This window comes from Lepisma saccharinum, unplaced genomic scaffold (genome assembly GCF_977018435.1).
Source record: "Lepisma saccharinum unplaced genomic scaffold, izLepSacc3.1 HAP1_SCAFFOLD_693, whole genome shotgun sequence".
Lineage (NCBI taxonomy): Eukaryota > Metazoa > Arthropoda > Insecta > Zygentoma > Lepismatidae > Lepisma > Lepisma saccharinum.
Genome location: NW_028143364.1, coordinates 95,190 through 120,000, shown reverse-complemented (window position 1 = coordinate 120,000; position 24,811 = coordinate 95,190). Strand labels below are relative to the sequence as shown.

At 39.2% G+C, this 24,811-nt stretch overlaps 1 protein-coding gene across 1 annotated transcript; it reads left to right on the top strand.

Annotated features, from left to right (window-relative positions):
* The first annotated feature begins 1,251 nt into the window (after window positions 1–1,251).
* On the top strand, window positions 1,252–21,073 carry LOC145983136 (uncharacterized). The gene is made up of 4 exons (XM_083116414.1): window positions 1,252–1,416; window positions 12,582–12,727; window positions 14,555–14,676; window positions 20,389–21,073. The coding sequence occupies exons 1-4, from the start codon at window positions 1,315–1,317 to the stop codon at window positions 20,526–20,528; spliced, it is 510 nt and encodes a 169-aa protein (XP_082972540.1). The 5' UTR covers window positions 1,252–1,314; the 3' UTR covers window positions 20,529–21,073.
* Window positions 21,074–24,811: the final 3,738 nt, after the last annotated feature.

Sequence of the window (24,811 nt, the reverse complement as noted above, 5' to 3'; positions counted from 1 at the left end):
TTGAAATATACTTAAGCCTGGTTTACATTGGTCGAGTAGACGGGAGAGTAGCTGGAGCGATTATGGTAAATCGAGATACTCTTCTCGTGTAAACAAGTGGGGAGAGTACTGGAGTCAGTACTCGCTCCAGTTGTCAGGACAGTCGAGTGGCTGTTCAACAACGACAGCGACTAGACTGAGTTTCTTCCTCCCTCATTGATTTTTTCACTTGCGCATAAACTCTACAGACCACTCGATCAGTGTAAATGCTTTTGGAGGAGAGCATAGTGTCTGTGTGTGTGTGGTAGTGTTGTGAGTTTGCTTTTTTTTTTTTTAATCAAAGTCCGACAACATAAAATTTGTAGAACTGTACCGTGTATACGAGTGTCCATGGAATTTGTGTTGGTTATAGGAACAAACCAAAGAAACTATGGACATATGAGGCCATAAGTGCAAGATGTGGGACTTGATGTATTTGGCGAAGGAGAAGTAAAATTGAAAATAAAGAATTTACGTTTTACATACAACCAAGAAGGATTGAAAATAGAAAAATCTAGGAAGTTAGTTTTCTTTATAGACATGTCCTCTACATTATTGTATTCATTTCTCCTAAAAGAAAATATGTAAACCATTCCAGAGCTTTTATTTAATCGCCAGAGGAACAAGCCAACAACGTCGATGAATTAATTCTGTCCAAAGAGCACCAAACAGCTGCACACACTATCTCACTTTGTTAGAGTTGAGTAGAAAGTGTGTAAACAGCTACTCGCCAGAGAAGAGTCGAGACGAGCAGACAGGCCAGTAACTCGTCCCAGTAACTCTCTCCCTCACTCGAACAATGTAAAGCAGCCTTCAGAAATACAAATATCTCTTCTCATCCCAGTGTATTTGTTTATTGGTATAGTTGCCAATAATTGTAATTTCATATTTCTATAAATAGCCTGTAATTGATTTCACAATTCTCCTTGGTGAATAAAACAATTTTATGAAAAATTGTTTGCTGTGATGTCTTCTGCATGCTGTGAAAATTTGTTTGTGTTGTATATCAACCCCCTGTGTGTTTATATAATATGTCACCATTGTCAACATGATAATAAACAAATTCAGATTTGTATTGCATTTAATTTCATTAACAGGAGATGGAATAAAACACACAGAAGTTCATTTTCTTATCCTTAACTCTTCCCCCCTCCTCCCAAATAAATGTGATACACATAAACTGTCCAATTATGATACTACCATAATCACTGTTTCATTTCAGATGAGGTACACTTGGTTCACATTTCATGTGGTACTGATGTTGTTTGGGCTTGTGATAACCATGGTGTTATTCATATGGCTGTGATTTCACCTTCTTCCATGGAAAACAATACATTCCTACCTGCATGGGTTGCTGTTGATGGCAGTACGGTTGGGCGAAATAGTTACTTCACAAAAGTAAGTCTTTTACATCTTTATTTAAGACAGTAACAATCAAATGTTACTTGCAAATCATTGTATTATGTGAAGAAGTAAATTATAGCAGTCTTGTACCATGAATATGTCCCTTAATTTCACAAGTTGGAAATGTTTGGCCATTCCTTTAATGTTGATAGCAGTTATTTCTTTGATTTACTTGCCTTTCTAATACTCTGGTGTGGAGGGCTGGGACTATTCTGTATGCATATATAGGATGCCCAAGTCTCATTATGTAGAATTTTGCCAAAAGATGTTAAACCATGTCATGGTTATTTTGCCTCATTTTGATTGAATAATGTCTATTGTTGAAACTGCATTTGTGGAGATTTGCCCCACTGTTCATATATTTTCAGAGTATAAATGGCGTAACTTCACTTTTCATGGAAATGGAGTTACTTGTATAATTTAGAACTTTGAAGTATCAACATTTCAGTGCTACAAAAGTATCTCCCAAGTTTCAAATTCTTGCTCATGAGGTGATGTGATGGTCCTGTGGATTTGCACAATATAATTATATGTTTATTAAAATTAATTTCATATTATACAAGTCACTTTCAATTAACGGTTAAAGAAATTTATAATAATTACTTTGTACAACGTTAATTATGTTATTCATTTGTGCTAAATGCTGTATAAATAATGTAATATTTGGAATTCTGATGTTGCTATAGCAACGGAAATCAATAGTCATATAGCAATGGATATAATGAAATCGTAATACAGGTAATAGTGAAATGCATCTTGCTTAGTTATTTTACTACAATATAAACCCACAGAAGTTGTATCTTCACCTTCGTGTTATAATTCGAAATATTTATGAACTAATTCGAACCATATAAAATAATTAACAAGTGATCATCACAGTATAATTGGTGGTCCCGCATTGATTGTAGCCCGTTATCAGCACGATCTTGAGTGATGTGTTTTGCTTAAGTGTTCACTTACACGATTGTTCTTGTGAATTTAGTTTGTACATAAATTTCTATAATGTACACATCAAGTAATCCTTATAACCTGAGATCCAAAACAAGTCTTACAGCTAGATCTATCATTTGTGATAAACCTGATGAATCGCAAGATAGGACTGGTGCCATGAATATTGTAAGTGCTGCAAAGATCCCGATAAGGAAAGGTTGGTAGCATGTGAAAATTGTGGCCATTGGTACCATTTACAATGTTTGGGCTTGTCTGATAAGCATTGGGAGTTATATCAGCTAAACGAAAATTATTTCTGTAAAGATTGTGATCCATCTTATGATCTGTTTAGTATTGAAGCTTTTGTGCAATGGAAACGAAGTCAAAAATATGTTTGAGAAATTACTTTTCGACCTTCTGTGTTCACCGAAATGTCAACAGAGCAGAGTAATGTTCCTTTTCAAATGTTTGATTTGCTTGCAGAGTTAAGGAAAATCAGCGAGTCTCAGAAATTGCAATTTACAAAAATCAGGGAAACTCAATAATCACAACAGCTTGAGTTTACAAAAATGAGGGAAATTCAAGAGTCCCAACAGCTTGAGTTTACAGAAATGAGGGAAACTCAAGTCACAACAGCTTGAGTTTACAAAAATAAGGGAAACTCATGAGTCACAACAGCTTCAGTTCACAAAAATCAGGGAAAGTCAAGAGCTAGAATTTACAAAACTCAGAGAATCTCAACAGGAAATTCAAAATTCACAGCAAGTACTCAATCTTAACTTCCACGTATTGAGTACATCATTTAGGAAGAAATTAGCCGAAGTTGCAGAGTCCTGCAAATTAGCAACACGTTCATTACATCAGGAAATGGAAAGGGAAGTGCAAGGGCTAACAGGGAATATCGAGGAAGTGAACTCTACTTGCACAGGAAATTCTGCTAAACTTGCTGGATTGAATGATCAGATTACAGAACGTCAGATCAATGTTTCAGGGTTGTCTCAGCAGGTTCAAAGACTTGATGACGTGAACAAGGACGAAATAACAAAGTGCATGGAAGCATGTGAGGAAAAGATCACTAACTTAACATTTAAGATTTCCACTAATGTTGAATCAAGTAATACTGTACATGTTTATATCTCTCATGTGAATGGTAACTGTCAACCTGGTATTCCTGCACGGAATCTAACCTCTCTTAAATCATCTGATTCTTCAGCGTGTGATGTTTCTGATGACGAACACAATCACATTGCTTCACAAAGGCACAAACGTCTAGATATAGTGAGTGTGAGTGAGAGCTAGTAATACCAACAAGTTATGTTAATCAACCCATTTTTTGTACTCGGATGGTCCTGGGCAGGAAAGAAAGAGGCAAGTAAACCAAAAGTCATTAAACCTGCAGAATCATCGATGTGATTATCTTGACAATTGTGTGTGTTCGCTTACTCAAGAACCTCAACGATTGGTAAGATTGAATGAACTTACGTGCTTCCTAAATATTCGGGAGATACTGACATGCAAAGGCTCGAATGTATGACTAATTGTTTCCAGGGCCATGCTTTCACATCCTACAAACAGTTTGTTGACGAATTTCTGAATCACTATATGTCTTATTCGTTAACTCAGGGTCAATTGTCTGAACTTACAAGCCATAAATATGATCCTAAGTCGACGAGTAGTATGGAAAGTTTTGCTATATGTACGCATTCAGCATATTATAATTTAGTTGATCGTCCAAATGATGCAGAAGTTATTGATATTGCACAAACTATATTAGCTGCTAGGTTAGATAAAATGAATGATGTAATTGTGTTATTAAAGAGGTTGGATTTAGTCAATTCAAGATCGAGCAGGAGTTTTAATGTTCATGATAGTGTATGTGAAAAAAATTTCCGACACGATGGGAACAATTCTAAAAGTTTTACCAACAGTAATAGTGCGAGGGCAAAACTGAGAGTTCAAAGTGTTGCTAGACATTCATTGTTTGCGAATGGTGATCAATGTAATGGAAATGAAGGTTAAAGACGTAATGTAAGACCTAACGATAGTGTTAATTTTGTTTTGTTAAATTTGTTTCTTCTAGCGATGAAAATAAAAGAATCAAGATTCCACGTACAGATGTTTCAACTGATGCTGAAAACCAACAATCAAACTGCAGCCAGAAGACAATGATTTTTAATAGGAATACTAATTATGGGAACCCTAACCTAACTAACCGACCAAATAACCATTATAGACTTAATGACACAGTAACTAGAAATTTCCGGCAAAATAGCGCACAAAGCTGTCGATACTTCAACAATAATGGGAAGTTTATGGGCAACAGTTTCAATGCCAGAAACCAGCAACAATGACAGCAATTTACACTGCATCCTAACTCTAATTTCTCTGACTATAATTTCCACTCATGTCAACCATGCAATATATGTGCCAATTGTGGATATTCGTCATCTCAGTTATCCACGGGAAACTGTTGCAATGTAACTACAGTGTTGAATACCCCATTGAATGAAAATGCTACACCTTTCGATCCAAGAGAAACTTCTTGTAAACAGTTCATCTCTTCTGCTCCTGAAGAAACATTAAACAAACATCGAGGGTGAACGTGGACCAGTTTGCTCGCACCAACATAAATGAGGGTCTGTCTAAATCATACCGTAGTGATAATATAGGCACAACTTGTCAGTATGCTGTATTAAGTAATTTGAAGTTGATCATTGTTATCCGCTTTCAATATATTTCCAATTAGATTGGTACGAAGAACCTACTTGGATTTTAAATGATACTGGCATACCTACTACTATTACTGATCAACCTCTCATCACAGGAACAGTTTGTGGTATTACCATACCATAATTTGGTCAGTCATGAATTATGGTGTACTATAAAATCAATTGTTCGGACTGCCAAACTGGATGCAGTGTATCAACTTGAAGTTATTGCCGTTTGCAGGACAACAGAAATTTTGTGTTGCTGGTTTGAAGAGTATAAGTATGTCAGTTAACTTGGAAGTTTTTTCTTTGGAGATATTTGTATTGAAACAACTGCATGCTGAATTAATTCTCGGAATACCATTTTTTTAAGGCAATACAAAGGTTTACTCGATTTTAGAAGAAATGAAATTAGTTTGTTGGCATCTACTGGTTCTGAATTGGTTCAGCCATTTAACTCTATCAAAAGCACAATTGATGAGAATCACTGCCAGATGCACGAGGTTACTGTAGTCAAAGAAGCAGAAAATTCACTTGTCGTTTGTTTAGATCAGATCACAACGAAGGTGCGATCATGTGAAACACTCAATAGGGAGCATCAGTCTCAGCTTGAGAATCTAATAATAAGATATCCTACTTTGTTTTCTGATCGACCCCAATCCTAGTTTATTTTCTGAGTGATCCCAATCTGCATTTGTAGAACCTTATCAAATTGAACTAGACACAAGGGTACCCATTAAGGCACCTATGAATCTGATACTTTTTGCCAAAAGAGCAGTGTTAGAGAATGAACTAGGGAAATGGAAAACCTGGGGAATAATTAAGGAGATGTCTTCGCCTTTTTTAAATCCAGTGCATATCGTCCCAAAATGTAATGGTGAGTGGTGTCTAGTGGTGGATTTTCGTCGGCTAAACCAACATGTAATTTCACCACTTACCCATGTTGAACCGATAAACGAGATACTTCAGCATTTTAATGGTGCAATATATTTTTCTTCGCTTGATCTCTCCTGTGGGTATTTTCAAAGACCACTTATGCCCGCCTGCCCAACTCATATAAGTTTACAGCTTTTTCCTATGGAGGACAACAGCATGTGCTTTGTTATTTGCCATTTGGTATAAAATCTGCTGTTTCTATTCTTATGTTGAGAGAATGAATAAGGTGTTTGGACCAGAGACTCATTCATTTCTTATGATATATGTGGATGACATGACATTTTAATATTTAGGCCAACAATAGAGAAACATTTTGAACATCTTGATTATGTTCTACTGACATTGCAGGAGACAAACGTCCATAAAATTTATCAAGTGCAATTTTTTTCAAACTGTAATTATGTTTTTGGGTCATATAGTTTCAGGTTCCGAGATTAAGTTCGATCATGAGAAAGACTCAGCTAGTCTTCAGTTTCCTGTTCCTCAAAACAAGAAGTCACTTCACAAATTTTTAGAATTAGCGATTTGGAGGAATTGTTTTATTACAAGATTTTCAGGTATTGCTAGTCCATTATAACACCTTTTATGCATGAATGTGCCTTTTTACTGGACATCTCAGTCTCAGTGTCAAGAAGCTTTCTTGTTACTAAAGAATGCTCTAATTTCAGCACCAGCCTTGAGTTAACCCAACTTTGAGTTGAAGTTTTATGTTTCTGTTGATGCAAGCCAGCAGGATTGGGTTGTGTACTTTGGCAAGTTGTTAATGATGAAATTCATGTCATACAATACAGCAGTCGCACTTTTAGAGGAGCAGAGATTACATATACTACACACGAATTGGAATGTTTAGCTATATTATTTGCTCTAAAGAAATTTGCTATATATCTTAACCTTTTGGAGCCCAAGGCCATTTTCAAATGTAACCCCCTTGATGCCCAAGCCGATTTTGAGCAAAATGCAGAGTTTCAATTAAACGAGTGTAGATCGGAGACTAATTGCCCTAGAGAGATGAGTGATATACCGTTGTACGCGGAATGAACCAGAGATTCAGACTATATGAAATTTATGCAAATTCGGCATATATGTGGCAGTGGGGAGGGGGCTAACTCTCAAAATTCCAAAATTTCGGGGAAAAAAATTTGGTTCCCCCACCCTCCCCTCAAGAAAAAGTACATGACAGTGTCGACATGCACATGGAAATGATCGCTGACATGTAAGGAACACAAAAATATTTGCATTATTATCATATGACCAATGTAACTTGAGTTGTACCCCCAAAAGAAATGGTCGGCATGCCACTGATTCAAGCTTCAAAATGCAGAGTTACAATGACTATAGCTCAGAAACTAAATGCCCTAAAGATATGAAAGATATACCGTTGTACGCAGAATGAATCACAGATTCAGACGATATATAATTTATGCACATTCGGCATACATATGGAGGGGGAAAGGGGGGAAATCCCCTCAAAAATACTTTTCTTAAAAAATGGTGTTTCCCCCTGCCCCCCCCCAAAATGTCAAAATGCAAAATGTATGCAAATTTGGCGTATATATGGAGGGGGAAGGGAGAAAACCCCCAAAAATTATTTTAAAAAATTGTCACTTCATCCAAAAAATGACACCTATGCACAATATTCACAAACGAAAAGCTAGAACGCAGTGAAAAATGAGCGCCAATTCTTGCAGCTGCTTGAAATTCTATTTTTAGACAATGCAGGGTAACCTCTGTTGCAACTTGTGGACACTTGTACTAAAAAAACAAAGGTTTCCTTCAGCACGCTTTGAAATTCCATTCTCACAACGCAGATTGAACAACCAGTCTTCCCCCTCCCCCTGCTTGCACCCTCACGGAAAACTTTCATTTTGACATCGGATACTGATAAACAAGCTTCCTTCGAATGCAGCTAACAGGAGGGAGTGAAAAGCATTGCTTTAGAACAACAAAACCCATCTTCCTTTGTCGGCAAAAATTTGACCTTGAAAAGAAATGCGAAAGAGAAGTCCCCTTTTCCTGCCTCCCCTCCCCCTCTCAATTTTCATGAGGACAAAAAAAAATGCAAAAAAACATTTCTGTTAAATACATGTGTTAGGAACAATATATAAAAAAAATCGAAATTCTAGCCAAAAATCGAAAAGTTATAACGTAAAAACTACGACCTTGACACAGCATCTCGATCGAGATGCTTGGGACCGGGAGGGTTACATTTGGGTATCTCGATTGAGATGCTTGGGACACAAAAGGTTAAAGGAACTCATTTCAACCTATATTCGGATCATAAATCATTGTCTTGGCTTAAAACAGCACAATCATTTAATTCTCGTCTTACGAGATGGGCTTTCAAACTGCAGTGTTTTGATTTCATGTTATATCATGTCTCAAGAGTTTCGAATAGTATTGCTGATACGTTAAGCAGATTTATTTATTTATTTATTTGAGAAAATTTCAGATACAGCACAGGTGGCCATTTTACACTGAAATTGTCAACAATGAGAGCAATAATTATAATAAGCATAAAGATAAAAATATAATAAAATAAATAAATAAAAATAAATAAGAAATAATTAAGAGTAACAAAACAACATAAAAGTGAATAGCAAATGAACAAAAAAATAAGTAAGAGATGGCACTATGTGATATTAATTACAAGTATTTCTTCTGATAGAAGACCGAAAGGCAAACTCGGAGGAAAATATATCAATATTTGAGGGGAGATCATTGTATTGTGTGGCAAGTCTATAAAAGAGAGATCTTTTTTGAATTTCCAGTCTAGGTTTTTTTGTATAAAATAACCTTGTAATGCGAGTTGTGCGCATAGGTATTCTAAAGTGGAATTCCTCAAGGAGTGTGTTGCAGCGGATTTTGCCATTCACAATTTTGTATAAGTAACTGAAATCATTCTGCAAACGTCGCTGATAAGCAGTTTGTAAGTTAAGAAAGGACAAGAGATGCGGAGATGAAAAATTGTGTAATGAGGGAACCCTGTGACGGACTATAGCTAGGAAGAAGTTAAAGACTGAATCGATTCTGGAGAGGTGAGTGGGACATGCCATGGACCAAACGGGAGAGCAGTATTCTATTATTGGGGAGATGAATGATTTGAAGTACAAAGTGAGGGCTGAGATGTCACTAATTTCAGTGAAACGGTAGAGTAAACCTAAGAGACGCATGGCCTTTTTTGTGGTGCATAAAATATGTTCCTCAAATGTGAGCTTTTGGTCGAAAACAATGCCTAGGTCTTTGTGAGAGGATACTGCTTTGATGTTATTGCCAGCGATGGAGTAAGATGACTTTAACAGATTCTTCTTGAGAGAGATAGTGAGAGTAGTACACTTGTGAGGATGTAATGTAAGGTCCCATGTCAGGCACCAGGAAATAAATGTTGCTATGTCATTCTGAAGAAGATGAGTATCGTCGGAAGTGGAGATTTCCCTGAAAATTTTACAGTCATCTGCGAAAAGAAGGTAATTGCTAGAGGGAGCTGTGAGATGGGCGGCAAGGTCATCAACGAATAATAAGAACAAGAGAGGTCCTAGAACACTACCCTGTGGAACTCCAGAGAGGACAGGAAGAAAGTTAGAAACAGTTCCAGGAAGAACGACACGTTGTTGGCGATCGCTAAGGTAATCTGTGAGAAGGGTGAGAAATTTGCCATGAATGTTGAATCTATTGCATAATTTGTGAATCAGAAGACGATGACTAACAGTATCAAAGGCTTTGGCCAGATCAAAGTATATTACATCTAATTGTGAATTATTTGAAATGCATTTCATAGCATGTGAGAGTAAAACAGACAGGTTTGTAAGACAGGAGCTACCAGGAAGAAAACCATGTTGCTTAGAGCTTAAGTACGGAGAAACAAATTTGTACAGTCTGTCTTTGATTACTTTTTCACAGATGATGGACAGAGGAGAGAGTAAGGAGATTGGTCTGTAAGATGAAACAAAATTTTTGTTACCACTTTTGTGAATCGGTGTGATGTTAGCTTGTTTCCAAGCGTGAGGAAAGATGCCTTCCGAAAAACATCTGTTCAAGAGAATGGAGAGGGGATAGCACAGGGATTGCACAGTTTTCCTGAGGAACATGGTGTTGATATCGTCCGGTCCTAGGGCACGGTGAACTGAAAGAGACAACAATAGATCCTTCACCTCATCGGGTGTAGTGACAAGCGTTGTTAGGGAGGAGGAACAGACTGGTCTTACATTTGGCAACGCTGCATGGGAAGACGGCGGCAGAAGTTACCATGAAAATAAGCGTTGAAGGGTTCTGCCCTTCGGTCCCCTATCGCACTTTCACTATCATGCGTAATTTCAGCTGGAATCCTACTGTTATTTTTCCTTGAGTTTATTAGATTAAAGAAGTTTTTTGGATTTTCCGGGATTGTTGCAGTGATATTGTCTATATGTTCCTTATATTTTTTTTTTTCGAAGGAGATACTTTGAGTGTCGTCGCAGAGCAGCAAAGGTATTGTGCGTGTGTTCACTCGGGAAGCCCTTCCAAAGTTGCCATGCTCGTGTCTTGTTGGCCAGTACATCCCGCACTTCGGAGTCGAACCAACACGGAAATCTACGAGAAGATATTTTCCCTGTAGGCACGTGGTCCGTCACTGCTGCTTGAATGACACCTGTAAATAGGTCAGCTGCCTCGTCGACCGTCCCGTCTTCCAAGATGCTCCAGGGGAAAGAGTCGAGGGAAAGTCTTATCTCCTCCCACGGCGCTCGGTTCCACAGGTAGCGTTTGTTCTGGATGGAGGGGCGATGACCTCTTCTAGGGGGTGGGGGGATGAGAATAGAAACATCCATACTGTCGTGGTCGGAGGTCAGGAGGTTCTTACGTGGTGTGATACTAATATCGTTTAGGGTTGACAGAACATAATCCAGGTTGCTGTCCTTCCTGGTGTTGAACAAATTATGTTGTTTCAGGTTTAAACCACAAATGAAAGTTTCAATAAACCATGCTTCGTTCGTACATTTTGCTGTTCCATTCACAGGGTCTTGCCAGTCAATTGAGAGGTTGAAGTCGCCGAAAAGCGCAACGTCTCCCAGGGCAACCGCCTTGTACAAGTTATTCCGCACTTGATGATAAATTATATATCAATCAAGTAATCGTGGAAGATTCACAAGATGATACTTCCTCTATTTGGTTGAAAGCTCAACGAGCAGATGAAAATTGTATAAATATAATTTCTCGCCTGGAAGATATCACAATTGATAAAGGCTTTTCAAAGTATCTTCTTTACAACAAAATTCTTTTTTTAAAAACCCAATTCAGATGAAATTTGTGAACTTATACCATTGGTATTGCACAAAATGCATGATCCAAATGGACATTTTGGTTATCAGAAGGTTTTACCATCTTGTAGAAAGGCATATTGTTGGCCATACATGAGAAAATCAATTAGAAATTACCTAAAGGATTGCTTAGAATGTGCACGAACCAAAATTATAGGTCGGCCGTTGCAGAGAGAAGATTGTCATGTCGTTTCTCACCAACCACACAATTTCCTCTCTATTGCTTAATCAGAAAATTACCAAAATCACGTACATATACTTTTTTTTTTAGTAGCCAGCCCTTATTTTCCATCTTTCCCACCTTTTTGATGGGTCTTTTTAAAAAATACTAGGCCAAGCGGCAGGGGAGGGGGTTTTGACCCCCGCCAACACCCTCTTGGGCATGCCTCTACCTCACATTTATCGTTATTATCCTCAAATGGTATCTCTTCATCTGAGAGATTTTCTGCCAGCCACCTATTAATATCCTCATCGATATCTGTCTTATGCCATAGCCCCACAACATCAAAAAGATATGTCTGGAATGTTGGGGGGGGGGGGGGGCATAGCCCCATTTGGCCCAGTAATTGTAAAAAAGAACATCAAAATTAGGAAAAATGGCAAAAGAGGCTGGCTGCTGAGAAAAAGAGTATATACCACCAGTTTCGAAAATCCTGGGCACGCCTCTAATTTAGAAGTGAAGAAAATATATTAAGATTTTTTTGGGCAATGTAGACACCAGAAGCCTGTCGCGACTGCAAAGTGCCATATGATGTGTTGCTCACTTTCCTATCATATTTGGCCAAAATTATTTTATCATCATATTTGTATGAGCTAAGAATAAGATATAAGAAAATCTGGGGTACTTACAGTTATTCTAACATCTAATTTTCATAAATCTAAGACCACTGCACTTTTATATAGTCAATATGGCTGCATTACTGACACTTACGTCTAAGAAATTGCTTACTGCTCCCTTGCATATACTTCCAATGCCAAAGTCCCGCCGAGTCAGAAACCAACTGTGTTATGTAGCAAGCATTTGTAGGATGTGGGACTTTAAAGTCCCATCAGTTGATAAAGGGTTAAAGTGAGATCCGAACCACTGTATGCCTCTAATGGTATCAAACCAGAGATCCCTTGATTACAAGATGACAATATTACTATATGCCATCGGGAAGGCCGGATCTAGTCATGTAGTCCAAAGTTTATGTAGTACTGTTTATTTAATAACACATTTTCATTATAAATATACATGGTCATGTTTGAGAACTGCAAATTACTTATCATTCTTCTTCTTTGCCTTCTCGTACAGGTGTGTGTTGGTCCACGTACCCACATGGTTTGGGCCTTGGATAACAAAAAGAATGTCTACGTAAGAGAAGCAATATTTCCAGATTTTCAAGTTGGAATGAATTGGGTTGTTGTTTCAGGAATTGAAGCTGTTGATCTTACAATCAGGCAAGTTCAAGGATCTTGTTCTAAATGTGACACATGCACTTACTGTCAGTCTATCACCCATTGAATGTTCAGGGTGGTGTAATGTTTATCTGTTATTTTAAAACATTTTATATAAATGAACTTAGCTTGCAATAATCTATAGTCTACGCAATTTAGGGTTGAACCTAGAAGTAATTGTAAAGCAATTTCTTTGACTGGTATCTTATAGCCAATGTCTAGAGCAAACAATTGCAAAAAGTCTACCACTGTACAAGTTGGCATATGTTCAGTATGGCCACCATGTTGGCTATGTGGAATTTGAGCAGACATTTTGGCTTTTATCTTCCTTGGTATCACATATACAATTTTTTTTCTCCTTAGATAAATTATTACCAACAAAATTACCTTTCTTGTGAGATAAGAATCATTATTGCAGGATTAATATTACACCTTGCAGGCTAATTTCCTAAGTTGCACATTTTTCAATTGTGTCATTACTTTCTTTAACTAAACTAAACTCCATGACGCAACAGACCTTTACAAGCCAAGGCCTGTCAAGTGGCTTTTCATTGGGTGATGCATGGTCAGCACTTCGAATCCCATTGCCACTGTTTTCTGGCTTTCGAGAAACGGAGCCTGCTACTTCTACTTTTCAAGTAGCTCATCAATTGTCCTCACGATGCTGGGTCAGTGCTGAAATTTTGAGGGCTCCCACCTGGGAATCGAACCTGGAACTGCTTGCACCAATGGTGAGAGCAATAATCATTTGGCTAAGTGGGATCTATTAGTTTCTTTACTTGTAATTTATTACATTTCAATTTGGGTAAAAATCTTCTAGTCTAAAGTTTATTTCCTTAAACAATTAGCTTTCAAATTAGATAAACTCCATGATCTTACACAAACGTTTTGCCATTGGGGGACCAATTTGCCTTTATTCTAGACATTTCGCTACAAGATACTGTTCAAAGATATTGCTTCACAATTAATTTTAGTTTCAGCTCATTTTTTAGTTGAATGTACTAGACTAATACATGGTGTCATTCATCTCATGTTTTCAATGATGTACGGAATGGAATAATTTTCATCCTTCATCTTTTGCTTCAGCTGTTCACATTTGATGGTTGTATTGAGAAAGTTTATATTTCAGATATCTCTGCAGCATAAAATCAAAAGTTGTTGGTTCTTGAACATGCAATGTTTCCCATGTTGAAATATTCCCTAAATTTTTATGGCTCTGTTTTACAGTTTTGAAGAACTTCTGCCAGGAAAGCACAGTGTGCACCATTCCATATTGACAAAAATGGCAACATATGTTGCTCATGCATAACATAACTGTGTAATTCGTAGTTTGGGACCATCAGAGTTCTGTGCATGTCAAAATTGTAGGTGAACGCTGTGCCACCCTGTATAGAGATAATAATACAAATAACTTCAAATTGTACAGCTGTAACATGTTTGTTCATATTTAATCAAAATTTGAAGGAAGATTAAAAAATGCTATGTCCTGTGCATTGTAGCATGCTATGAAGGTACATAAAGGAGTATGGATCTTGTGTGTGACATGTGATGTGATTGTCACCATGCTATAACTGGCAGTCACCTACCCTACCCTCTCCCCAGAAGAGAGGCTGGGTGAACCCCACAGGTGCTTGTGATAGATAAAATTCCCATTTGAGATCACCCACCCCTGAAATGGGAAACCAGGTCTCGCACATGACATCCAAATACCTTACCAAGTAATGAATTACATCTTGGGGACAAGAACTCATTAAATTGTAACAAATATTATCACAATACACAATTTTTAAAAAGTTTTTTTATTCCTAACCCATGCATTTTCTCTTACAGTGATTCAGCAGTATGGGCACTTTCACCAAATGGTGACATTTACAAAAGGTATGGGATCAGTGAAACAAATTTCATAGGAGACTACTGGAAGAAAATACCTGGTTCAGTGACTGCGCTAACAGGTAATTACTGTAATAAGCATGTATTGCATATAATACAAATGAGGAAAAATTATAGACAATATAACATCTTGTAAAATGCATGCATTGTTATACAGAAGTGATGCTGCAAACTGTAAGGGTGAAAACACACACACAGGAAAGAATAGAAAGTCAGACTTAACATGGGTCCACAAATAAACCATTTGCAAGAAAATGGCATAATCATGAATATATTGTCATGAACTTCCACTGACATGTTGGCTAATACCCATACTCATTATGTCCTGTTGTCCACTAGGGCTGTAAGGGGTGATCCTTCCATGTAGTACACCCAATTGTCAGCCTCACTTCCACTTAGTACACCCTGGACTGCTTTTTGCTCTGGTATCTGAACTTAAGACCAGTATAATCCTTGTAGGACTGTGTGTGTGTTATCCTGTGTTTTGTCCTTGTTTGTGCTGAGTGCCCCTTTACAGCCTCAGCTTTTAATCAAAGTAAGAATATTTTAGCCCAACATTACAGTTATGTTAGTTATATTTTAGTTGTGGTAAGGAGCTGGACCCTGTATAATGTGACGGGTGCAAAATGGCGTAAGTGCTGATGCACCCAAAATTGCAAATTCCAATCAGACACTTGTCCACTAGGTGTACACTACTAAGTGGAGAACCAAATATCAAAAACAAATCGTATACCTCACTCAGAATGATGGTAAGTGATTTCTCTGCTGTTCTGTTAATACACCAATTCCATACTTGAATCAGAAATGCTGTAAATGATGTATTCGAACAAATTTATTACCAAACTTTATTGTTTGACAAAAATAAAATATAAAAATAATATTTAGTGCTGATCTTGAACTGATACCAATTCGGCTACTCTTACTGATTCCCACCGGGCTTCTCAGGTAATGAATATTATTATATCGGGTGACAAGAAATAACCCGTACTAATGTTTGTGATCATAAAGTTATTAAACCGACACAATTGAGCAAAACAACACTGAAGAACAATGACATGGGACCTTAGGAACAAGATGTTCAACTGGTTTCGAAGTGGCCTCCCTGGGCGGCGATACAGAGGTCCACACGGGCTTTGAAATTTTGGGCAATGGGCCGCAGGTCCTCGGGCGACAATCGGTTCCACTCATGATGCAGCAATTGCTTCAGCGACTCCAAACTGTGGTGGCATTTAGCACATACCCTGGCCTCCAAAATCGACCACAGACTGTAGTCCATTGGGTTGAGGTCCGGCGAGTAGGGCGGCCATTCCGTCAATGCGATGAAGTCCGGAAAATGGGTTCTGCACCACGCTTGCGTCATTTTCGCCCTGTGGGCCGGAGCGGATACTTGCTGGAATGTCCATTGTGTATCGCCGAAGTGCTGCTGGGCCCACGGAAGGACAACGTTCTCGAGAATGTTGCGGCGGTACACTTCTTGGTTGCTTTTGACCCCTTGGTCCACGAAAACCAGGGTCGTCTTGCCGCTTGCGCAAATTCCGCCCCACACCATGACCGACTGCGGATTTTGGCGGTGTTGGACGATGGCTGAGGTACCGGGAGCCCCTGCAGACCAGGTCCTGTTGTTTTGGTGGTTGTGCTCCACGGTGAACAGCTTCTCGTCTGTGAAAACAATGCGCTCCCATTGCTGACCTGCGGCCCGGCACTTCAGAGGGCGGCATCTTTTGAGTCGCAGGCGCTTGATTTCGTCCGTGAGAAGTTGAACTTTTTGGAGCTTGTACGCCTTGAGGTTGAGGTTCTTTTTCGCCATTTGCCGCACTGATTAGCTGTTGATCCCGATCTCACGGGCGACTTTTCTCATGGAGACCCTCGGATTTCGCTGAACTCGCTTTTTGATGATCTTGCGGTTCTGGGACGTGTTGATGGTAGGCTTTCTTCCTCTTCTGGGACGGTCGCCTTCATGGCCGAGCTCCTTGAATCGCCGAACTGCATCTGAGACTGTCATTTTTGGAACACCCAGCAAACGAACAATTTCACATTGACGCTTTCCCTGACGCCACAGTTAAAAAATTGCACTGCGTTTGGTTGACAGTCTGAAACACAAAGACTGTAATCGTTATGAAGCCGAAACAACAAGTACAGTTACAAAAGACTATGGAGAATCCAATAACACAACAATTATTTGGCTACGATACACTACATTCTTGGCAGGATACGCCAAACTTTGTACGGGTTATTTCTTGTCACCCTGTAATAACTGCATACCGATGCTTGAAAATTGTAACAATTCAAACTAATAATAGCATTGATATTTTAAGTGTTGTTCGGAATAGTAATAAATTTGAATACATAAGTTTTCCATTGTGTCTAAAGATATCTGTTTGGCAGTTACGCGAAGATAGATATTTACTCTGATAAGTTTACTTTTCATTTTTCCGTGCAAATTTTCTTTGCGATCAATTTCACCACCCCTCTGGTGGCTTCATCAGGCATGTAATTACTGTCTTGCTGCAGGTCGTGTGGTTCCTTCTTCTTCTACTTTTGCTCGTGGTGGTGCTAGTTGATGCAGTCCTTTCACTTTCTGCCATTCCGGTGTGGGTGTTGTTCCTTCTTTTGCCGCACATCAGGGTTTTGGCACTGTAGGTGTCGGTTTTCAGTCTTGTCATCTGCTTCTGTGGAAAGGCCTTTGCTTGCATACACAGGCAGGCGTTTTTTGCAAGCTCTTTAAGACCTGTGGTTTTTTTCTTGTCACGCAGGTCAAGCAGGTTGGGTGGGTATGCATATTCCTGATAGTGGGAAGCCAGGTTTTATTGTGGGCCCCCAGGTTTAGTGTTGAGGTCTGCGGGAGTGATGATGCTCAAGGAGCATGATGTTGACCACCGACTCAGAAGGAGAAGAACAAGCCTTTCCTGCCATTTATAGACGAAAACCATAACAGAGACTGCCAAAATAGTCATCAAGCAAAATCCACATTGGAAAGGTTCTCAAACGTGTTACGATCAATAACATCTCACAGGAAATATCTTTATGTACACCTTTATTTACACCTCTACCCTTCGCCATATATACCTAGTCTGGCCATAAATACTGTTACAAACTTTCGGCTTGGACTGTACATCCGGTAGTCAGACTCATTAGCCATGCTTGTGCTGAAGTTCACTCCTGACCATTGTGTGTTCAGCTGTGAAAGATCAAGTGTGTATATTCTTGGGCTTAGCATGGAGTGGGGTGAATATGAAAACAGAATTGCTCTGCATGTGGTTGGGAAGTCACTCACTGAGATTTTCCAGCCCCTAAAAATCCCGAAGATCAGCAAAAGGTTTGTGTATTAGACAATCCAGAGACTCACTGATACTGGTATTATGAAAGATTGCCCAAGAGTTGGCCGACTTCACACTGTATGAACAGCTGCCGCTGTTAAAGCAGTGCTGGCTCGCATCTGCCGAAATCCCATCCGGAAGCAAGTGATAATCGCACAGGAGCTGAACATTTCACAACAATCAATGTTCAGGGTACTTAATGGAGACCTTGGAAGTGGAGCTTACCGGTGGAGTACTGGAAATTTCCTGACGACACAAGTGAAGAAGCACAGGGGACTGAAATCGAGACGGCTCCTGCAGAGGTACATTGCCAATGGGCATTGCAGGATTCCCTTCACTGATAAGAAATTGTTCACCACTGAATAAAGTTTTAACCGCCAAAATTAAAGGGTGTATGCTTCAAACTCTCGAGAAGTTTGTGAGAGAGTTCCCAAAAATCAGAGATGCCACGAGCCCTCCTCAGTCATGGTTTGGTGGGGGGTGAGCTATGAGAATTCCACCAGGCCTCATTTGTGAGAAAAGGGCTTAAAAGCCGTGCGAAAGTGTATGTGGAAAGTGTCCTGGACCCTCTCGTGACACTGTTGAACCAAACAATGTTTCACAATGAATCATGGACGTTCAAGAAATATTCTGCCCCAGCTCATAAGGCAAGGTATGATGTGACGGTGACTGGAGACCAGTATACTCGATTTCATCTCCACTTTTGATTGGCCATCTGATAGGCATGATCTCAGTACCTTGGACTACAAACTGTGCCCAGAGCTAGAGGGGACTGTCTGCAAGAAGAGGCACCCTACTCCTTGATAGCAGCAGGGGCAGACTTTTCCATCAACAACATCCGTGCTGCAATAGATGCCTGGCCAGGGAGACTTCGAGCTTGTGTGAGGGCAAAAAATGTATATTTTGAAAACTGATTGGTGCTATTTGTGTGTAATATATGTAAGTGTAACATACTAAAAGAACATTTAAAAATCTGAAACCATATTCAATTTATTCACAAAATAGTGTGTAACAGTATTTATGGCCGGACTAGGTACATCTTTTTGTTACATTCCATTAACAACCTCCCCAGGTTGCCTTTATCACAGAGAAATGCACTTAACAGGACTTCCAGGACTTCATTCTACGAGTGCATCATTTAGCATAACGCTAACCTGCTCTCGCAGTTTATCATGCAAGAGTCCCTATGCAGTCCTCTCATTCAGCAATGTACATTTCATCTGAGCTACGAGCACACTATTTAGCATAGCGCTAACCCACTCCCACAGTTTATCACACAGAGGTTATATACGGCGCTTTCTCTCTGTGCATCTCTATGCATCCATCTGGCTCAGTAAAAAAACTGCCTCAATCCATCGGGCCTTGTATCAGAGTATCTGAGAGAGTCAGCAACTGTCCGAGTGTCTGAGCATCTGAGAGAGACCGTAACAAGTCGGAACCCGGTATATATACCTCCAAGAAACTGGCCCATCCCCAACCACCGGGGCAAGGCCCTATTATTACTTTTCAAACAGGAAGGCCGTTGAGGAAAAACAACCGTTGGCTTCCCTGGCTACCGGGCAATAAGTAACCTAGGCAAGACCATTTACAAATATCCAAACTTTTACACATATATATATTTCCATTTTCCATCTGTGTGTGTTAAAAACCACCCGCTGACCTCAACACTAACCCCAGGGCACTCAATAAAACCTTGCTCTTGCTATTCAACCTGCTCCCCCAACGTGACAAGAAACCAAGCACGGGCCTTAAGTGTTCACAAAAAAGCCCACCTGTGCATGTGAACAAACGCCTCTCCACGGAAGCAGACGCCAAGACTGAGAACCAATGCCTACAGTGTCAAAACCTAGATGCGTGGCAAAAGAAGGCAGAATATGAGAGGACCACGTCAACTAGCGCCACCACGAGCACAAGCAGAAGAAGAAGGAACCATGTCGCCTACAGCAAGACAGTACATGCCTGACAAAGCCACCAGATGGATGGTGAAATTGATCACAAATAAAATTTTGCTCCAAAAAATTAAAAGTTAACTTATCAGAGTAAAATAAGTTTTCCAGTATAACTATACCATAGCAGTCTACCAAATTTTTGCTTTGAAATATCCATAATTTCACATGAGATCATTTAATAATGGAATCCATTTTCTCACAATGTTGCAAGAATAATGAAAATTAATTTGTAATATGTGACTCCACGAAAGTGTCCGCATGACAAGTTCGCTGTCGCAGCGAGGCTAGGCACAAGTAATTTTACAATGTAGATGTTACATCCATAAACAAATGAAAAAAAGAATATGAAAACCTGAGGAAGACTGAAACTTTGAAAATATTGTGCTTAAAATAAATTGTCTGCCAGAATCAATAGTAAAAGTAAGGGGAAAGTAATAATTTTATTCTCAATACTTTTTTTTTTTTTTGTCAAGGACTCTCTCTTACTTTCTTTCCTTTTTAATTTCAGCATCAGCCCTGGACGATTTGTGGGCAGTCAATAAGAATGGCATCTTATTGCAGCATACACAACATACTGTGCGACTTTCCGAAGAAGGTGGGGCAAGTATACAAGTAAACAGCGTGGAAAGTGATTGGGAAGTTGTGTGATGATGACAGTCTTTAAACTGACCATTTTTACATAGTTTTTACACAGTAGCCACTTTTCCAATATTTAATATAGTAAGAAAACTTAAGCAAATATTCTTTGTACTGTGACTAACTCATTGGCAGGTTGTGTACTTTTAGAGCAGATTACATTGCAGTCATATGTATGTTTCATGAAAGTGATATTATATTGTTAGGGCCTTTTTAATGAATGTTATTTAAATCAGTTGATAACAATAGATAATGTATAACCATATATACTGTGAAAGTGTCTCTCATTCACTGGATAATCATGTTCTTATGATAGGTTGGCTTGAATCCAGTTTTTTATAGTTCCTTTTAATAGCCAAATGTATGTTGATGTGAACTTTGTATTGTATGTGATGTACATGTGTCATAAGGAGTTATCTTGTATATTTTTGTCTTGCAAGCAGAAACTGTACATTTTGAGGATTGTACTCAAGTTTTATGGTCTGGCACAACAATGCTGTATATATTATGTTAATATATTATTTATTTATGGCTATATTAAATGCTGACATTTTTTGTGAGAGGGTTTATTTATTTTTGCCATAACACATTCGTGAAAGAGGAGAGTGGAAACATTCATCAGACGCAGAAAAACTTCAAACTTTCATGACAGCATGTCACATCTTCAACCTAGGCCTGCACCAAGCTCTAATCAACCGTGGCCACCCCTCAACCCTCATCAACAAACAAATAACCAGGGCCACCTCCCACACCCGTGCCAAACAACCCAAAACCAATCCTCCCAATCTGATCACCCAATACCACCCTCACCTCCTGAAAATCAAACATACCATCCACTCCCTCCTTCCCATCGTTCACAGTGATCCTGACACCAGAGACATCTTTTGGGACAAATCTAAGGTCATCTTCAGATGAACCCCCAACCTCAAGAACATCTTGGTCCATAATACACTCACCACTCCCATCCCCCCCCCCCCCACAGGTGCAACAAACCCAGATGCAAGACCTACCCCATACTCATCACCTCCCCCATCCTCCAGATCCCTACTGCTGCTGGTGAATTGACCCTTCACCCAAAGGCCACCTGCCACTCCTCCAACCTGATATACACCCTCATCTGTGAAATCTGTGGTTACTTCTACCTGGGGGAAATCTCTCCCCCCTAACCCCCGAACCTCAGCATCAATAACCACAGAGCCTCTACCCAAAACTCTGACTTCACTGTCGCCTCCCATACCAAGAGCCACAACACACCTTCAACAACTTTCCGTGTAGCCATAATACATCTATTACCCCAGCACACTGACACCTACACCCGCAGACAATGAGAAAGGACCTACATATCAGGCATGCACACCACCAGACGCCCCCCCCCCCCCCCCGGGACTCAACCTAGCCACACAATAAGCATTCCCTCCCAAACTGCAACCCACCCACCCCACAGTAAATACTGGTTAAAGGGCTTGCCTGAATCCATGTTCTATCACTTTTCTCTGGCAACACTAGGAACTCCAGTGTCAGTATTCTGTGCCTCTGCCCTGGGGTACTAGCCTCGAAATATAAGACTTTTATTTATTGTGGTAAGTGTTTACTCAGGGTGGCTACAAACAAGCAGAAATAAAATTCCCTGACTTTTCCAGGTTTTTCAGGACAAAATTTACATTTTTCCCTGACAATTACAAACTAAAGTAAATCGATGTTTTTGCAAATGGAAATAATAAACTCATACAGATCCAGGTATGGATTTGTTAAGTACCAATATTATCTTCTATGAAATTGACTTAATTTATCTATTCTCTATGATTTGAATTCAAACTTGAAAAATAGTGAATTTGGAAAATTATTACAATTCACAAGCTATGGAATGATTATGGAATTTTATCATAGGCAGTAAGTTTAAAATAAAATACTTGATTATTTTTAAAGTTATGACTAAATGGGATTAGAGTGAAGAGCGACTGATTAAGAAATACAATTTGTAATTTATCAGTGTCCTAATACCAATCTCGGTATTATATGTTGATATTTCAACTGAGGTTTGGAACCCTCTGCTTGCAAGAACCATGAGTGCAGACTCATTTTTCAAGCTACTTCTCTCCTCTCTGTAAAGCAAACAACTTAACTCTTGCATATAAGTGAAACAATTGAATTGTACAATAGAAAGTGTCATATTTCCTTACATTATCAATGGGATTTCTGCTTCAGTACAGTATATCCAAGTGAAGTTCTGTGAAACTGACAACATGCAGTTATACCATTATTGTTGACGAAAAGGGTATCTAGGTATTAGAAATTTAATGCAAGCAATTTATAGAATTGCATTGTATAGGTACCCGATTTAGCTAACCAAACATTAAAACAGGAACACTCTGTTAATAACAGCTTCTAAAAGTTCATATACGGGGGGCATCCTGAAAGAAGCTTCAATGGTGTCTATACGCAGCACTAGTGGCCGGAGAGCAACACACACGTGGGCTGGAAGAAGTGGCATGTAGCTGTAATCTGGTACAGTCAAAATGCAGCCGTTTAGGACAGTTCTAGGTTCAAGATTGCAGCTCTCATACAGTCTCCCACCGACTGCGATGTAGCCTACATGTAGTAATTAGATTTTTGCACGCTCAAAATTTGGCACAGTGCCACCAGCAATCATGTGAGGTGTGCAGACCGGACGTCGTGAGTGATAGCACAGACCAAGTGATAGTATGGTCCGACGATGGTACCGACAATTCACATAAACTGAGAAGACATGGGCCCTTTGCATCACTTCAGGTGAGAGATCTTGGACCACTCCCTGTACATCCCTGGCCTTGCATGTACCGACTTTCAACTCTTTGTTCAACTGAAGAGGTTTCTGGAAGGACAAGGATTTGACAGCTACACTGTGGTAGAGATAGTTCCAGTCTTTGCTGTCAGACACATACGCCAAGGGCATACAAAATTCAGTACCATGCTACGACAAATGCCAGAACAACGGTGGTGATTATGCCGAAAATTAGGTTAGGACTCACTGTTACTAATGCAATAAATTACAACTGATATTCTTGTTTTATTTATGCCTAATTGGTAGGGACCTTGATTTTTTGTTATTTTTTTCAAATTTGTGTATTTTTTATTTTGTACTATTCAATGTTATTTTCCCCAAAATTCGCATTTTCATTTTAGCGCATTTTCTGGCAAATATCTCTAATTATACCTTCATGGTGTTTTTAAACTACTCTTTCAAATTGTAAGTCATATGGCCTACGCCTCTTCGTGAGAGTTAGATATCCTGAAAGTTATTTTGGGAAAGTTATTTTCATACCCCCTTTTAAATTTTAAGGTAAGGGTTTTAGATAATGGAATTTTCCCCGTATATACTGAAGGGTGCATAATGACCATAAGTGGCGACGAAACCAAAAAATTTAAATCAATCAATTTCACGTGACAGATACAGATATATTATGGCACCAAAAATTGGCAGTATCTTTTTTTGATTTGTTAGTGTTAAGTTTCCCAAAATTCGCGTTTTTGTTTTAGAACATTATTCTGCCAAATATACCAAAACTTAATACTCCATTGTGCTTTTAAACTATTATTTTAAATTGTAGGTCACATGGTCTATGTATTTTCGTGACAGTTTGATATGTTGGAACAGATTTTTGAGGAAGTAAAAGTAAAGTGCTCCCCTGCACTTTGCCTTGAAGGTGTATAGGGGTGTGGAGTTAGGGCCCCACACTTTCTTGATCACGGCTGAAGGTGGGGTGATGTGATGAGCACCACACTCCTGGCTACCTTTATCCCTCAAGGTTTCCTCCAGGTACCCGTTTCATATGACGCTGGGTGGGCGGCGGAGCAATTTGAATAGGTGGAAAAGATCCAGATTCTCCCCCGCAGGGGATCAACCCCGGGTCTCTCACATGGTAGTCAGACGTCCTAACGACCGATCTCCATTATTTCTCGCTCGACAAATGCCGATGGTGCGCACTTAGCTTGGTAACTCAAAACACACATCGTGCAACAAATACTGAAAATATGGCTCCCGTGTGAAGGTAGATACGCACTCGATCTCCTGTTAGAACCCTGCCACTTTGCTCTGTGATGCAAATGGTTTTGATAGAAGTTGAAAAAATCGTGCGAAATACATGATTTAATGTGGCTGTCGGAATTATTTCACGTATAACAAGCATTATAGTTTACTCTTGAATCAAAACTTGCATGTTCTATGTACACAAACATGGCCTAGAAAAGACAACAATGTTGTTTTAAGACATTTTTTTAAAAAATCGCTAAAAATGCAAACAATTCGCATTTTATGC

What these genes read in the sequence shown, in the direction of transcription:
- LOC145983136 (XM_083116414.1), top strand. Translation starts at nt 1,315, where the DNA reads ATGGCTGTGATTTCACCTTCTTCCATGGAAAACAATACATTCCTACCT. An exon ending in GAAATAGTTACTTCACAAAA is followed by an intron (nt 1,417 to 12,581) that starts GTAAGTCTTTTA and finishes CTTCTCGTACAG; the next exon opens with GTGTGTGTTGGTCCACGTAC. An exon ending in GCTGTTGATCTTACAATCAG is followed by an intron (nt 12,728 to 14,554) that starts GCAAGTTCAAGG and finishes TTTCTCTTACAG; the next exon opens with TGATTCAGCAGTATGGGCAC.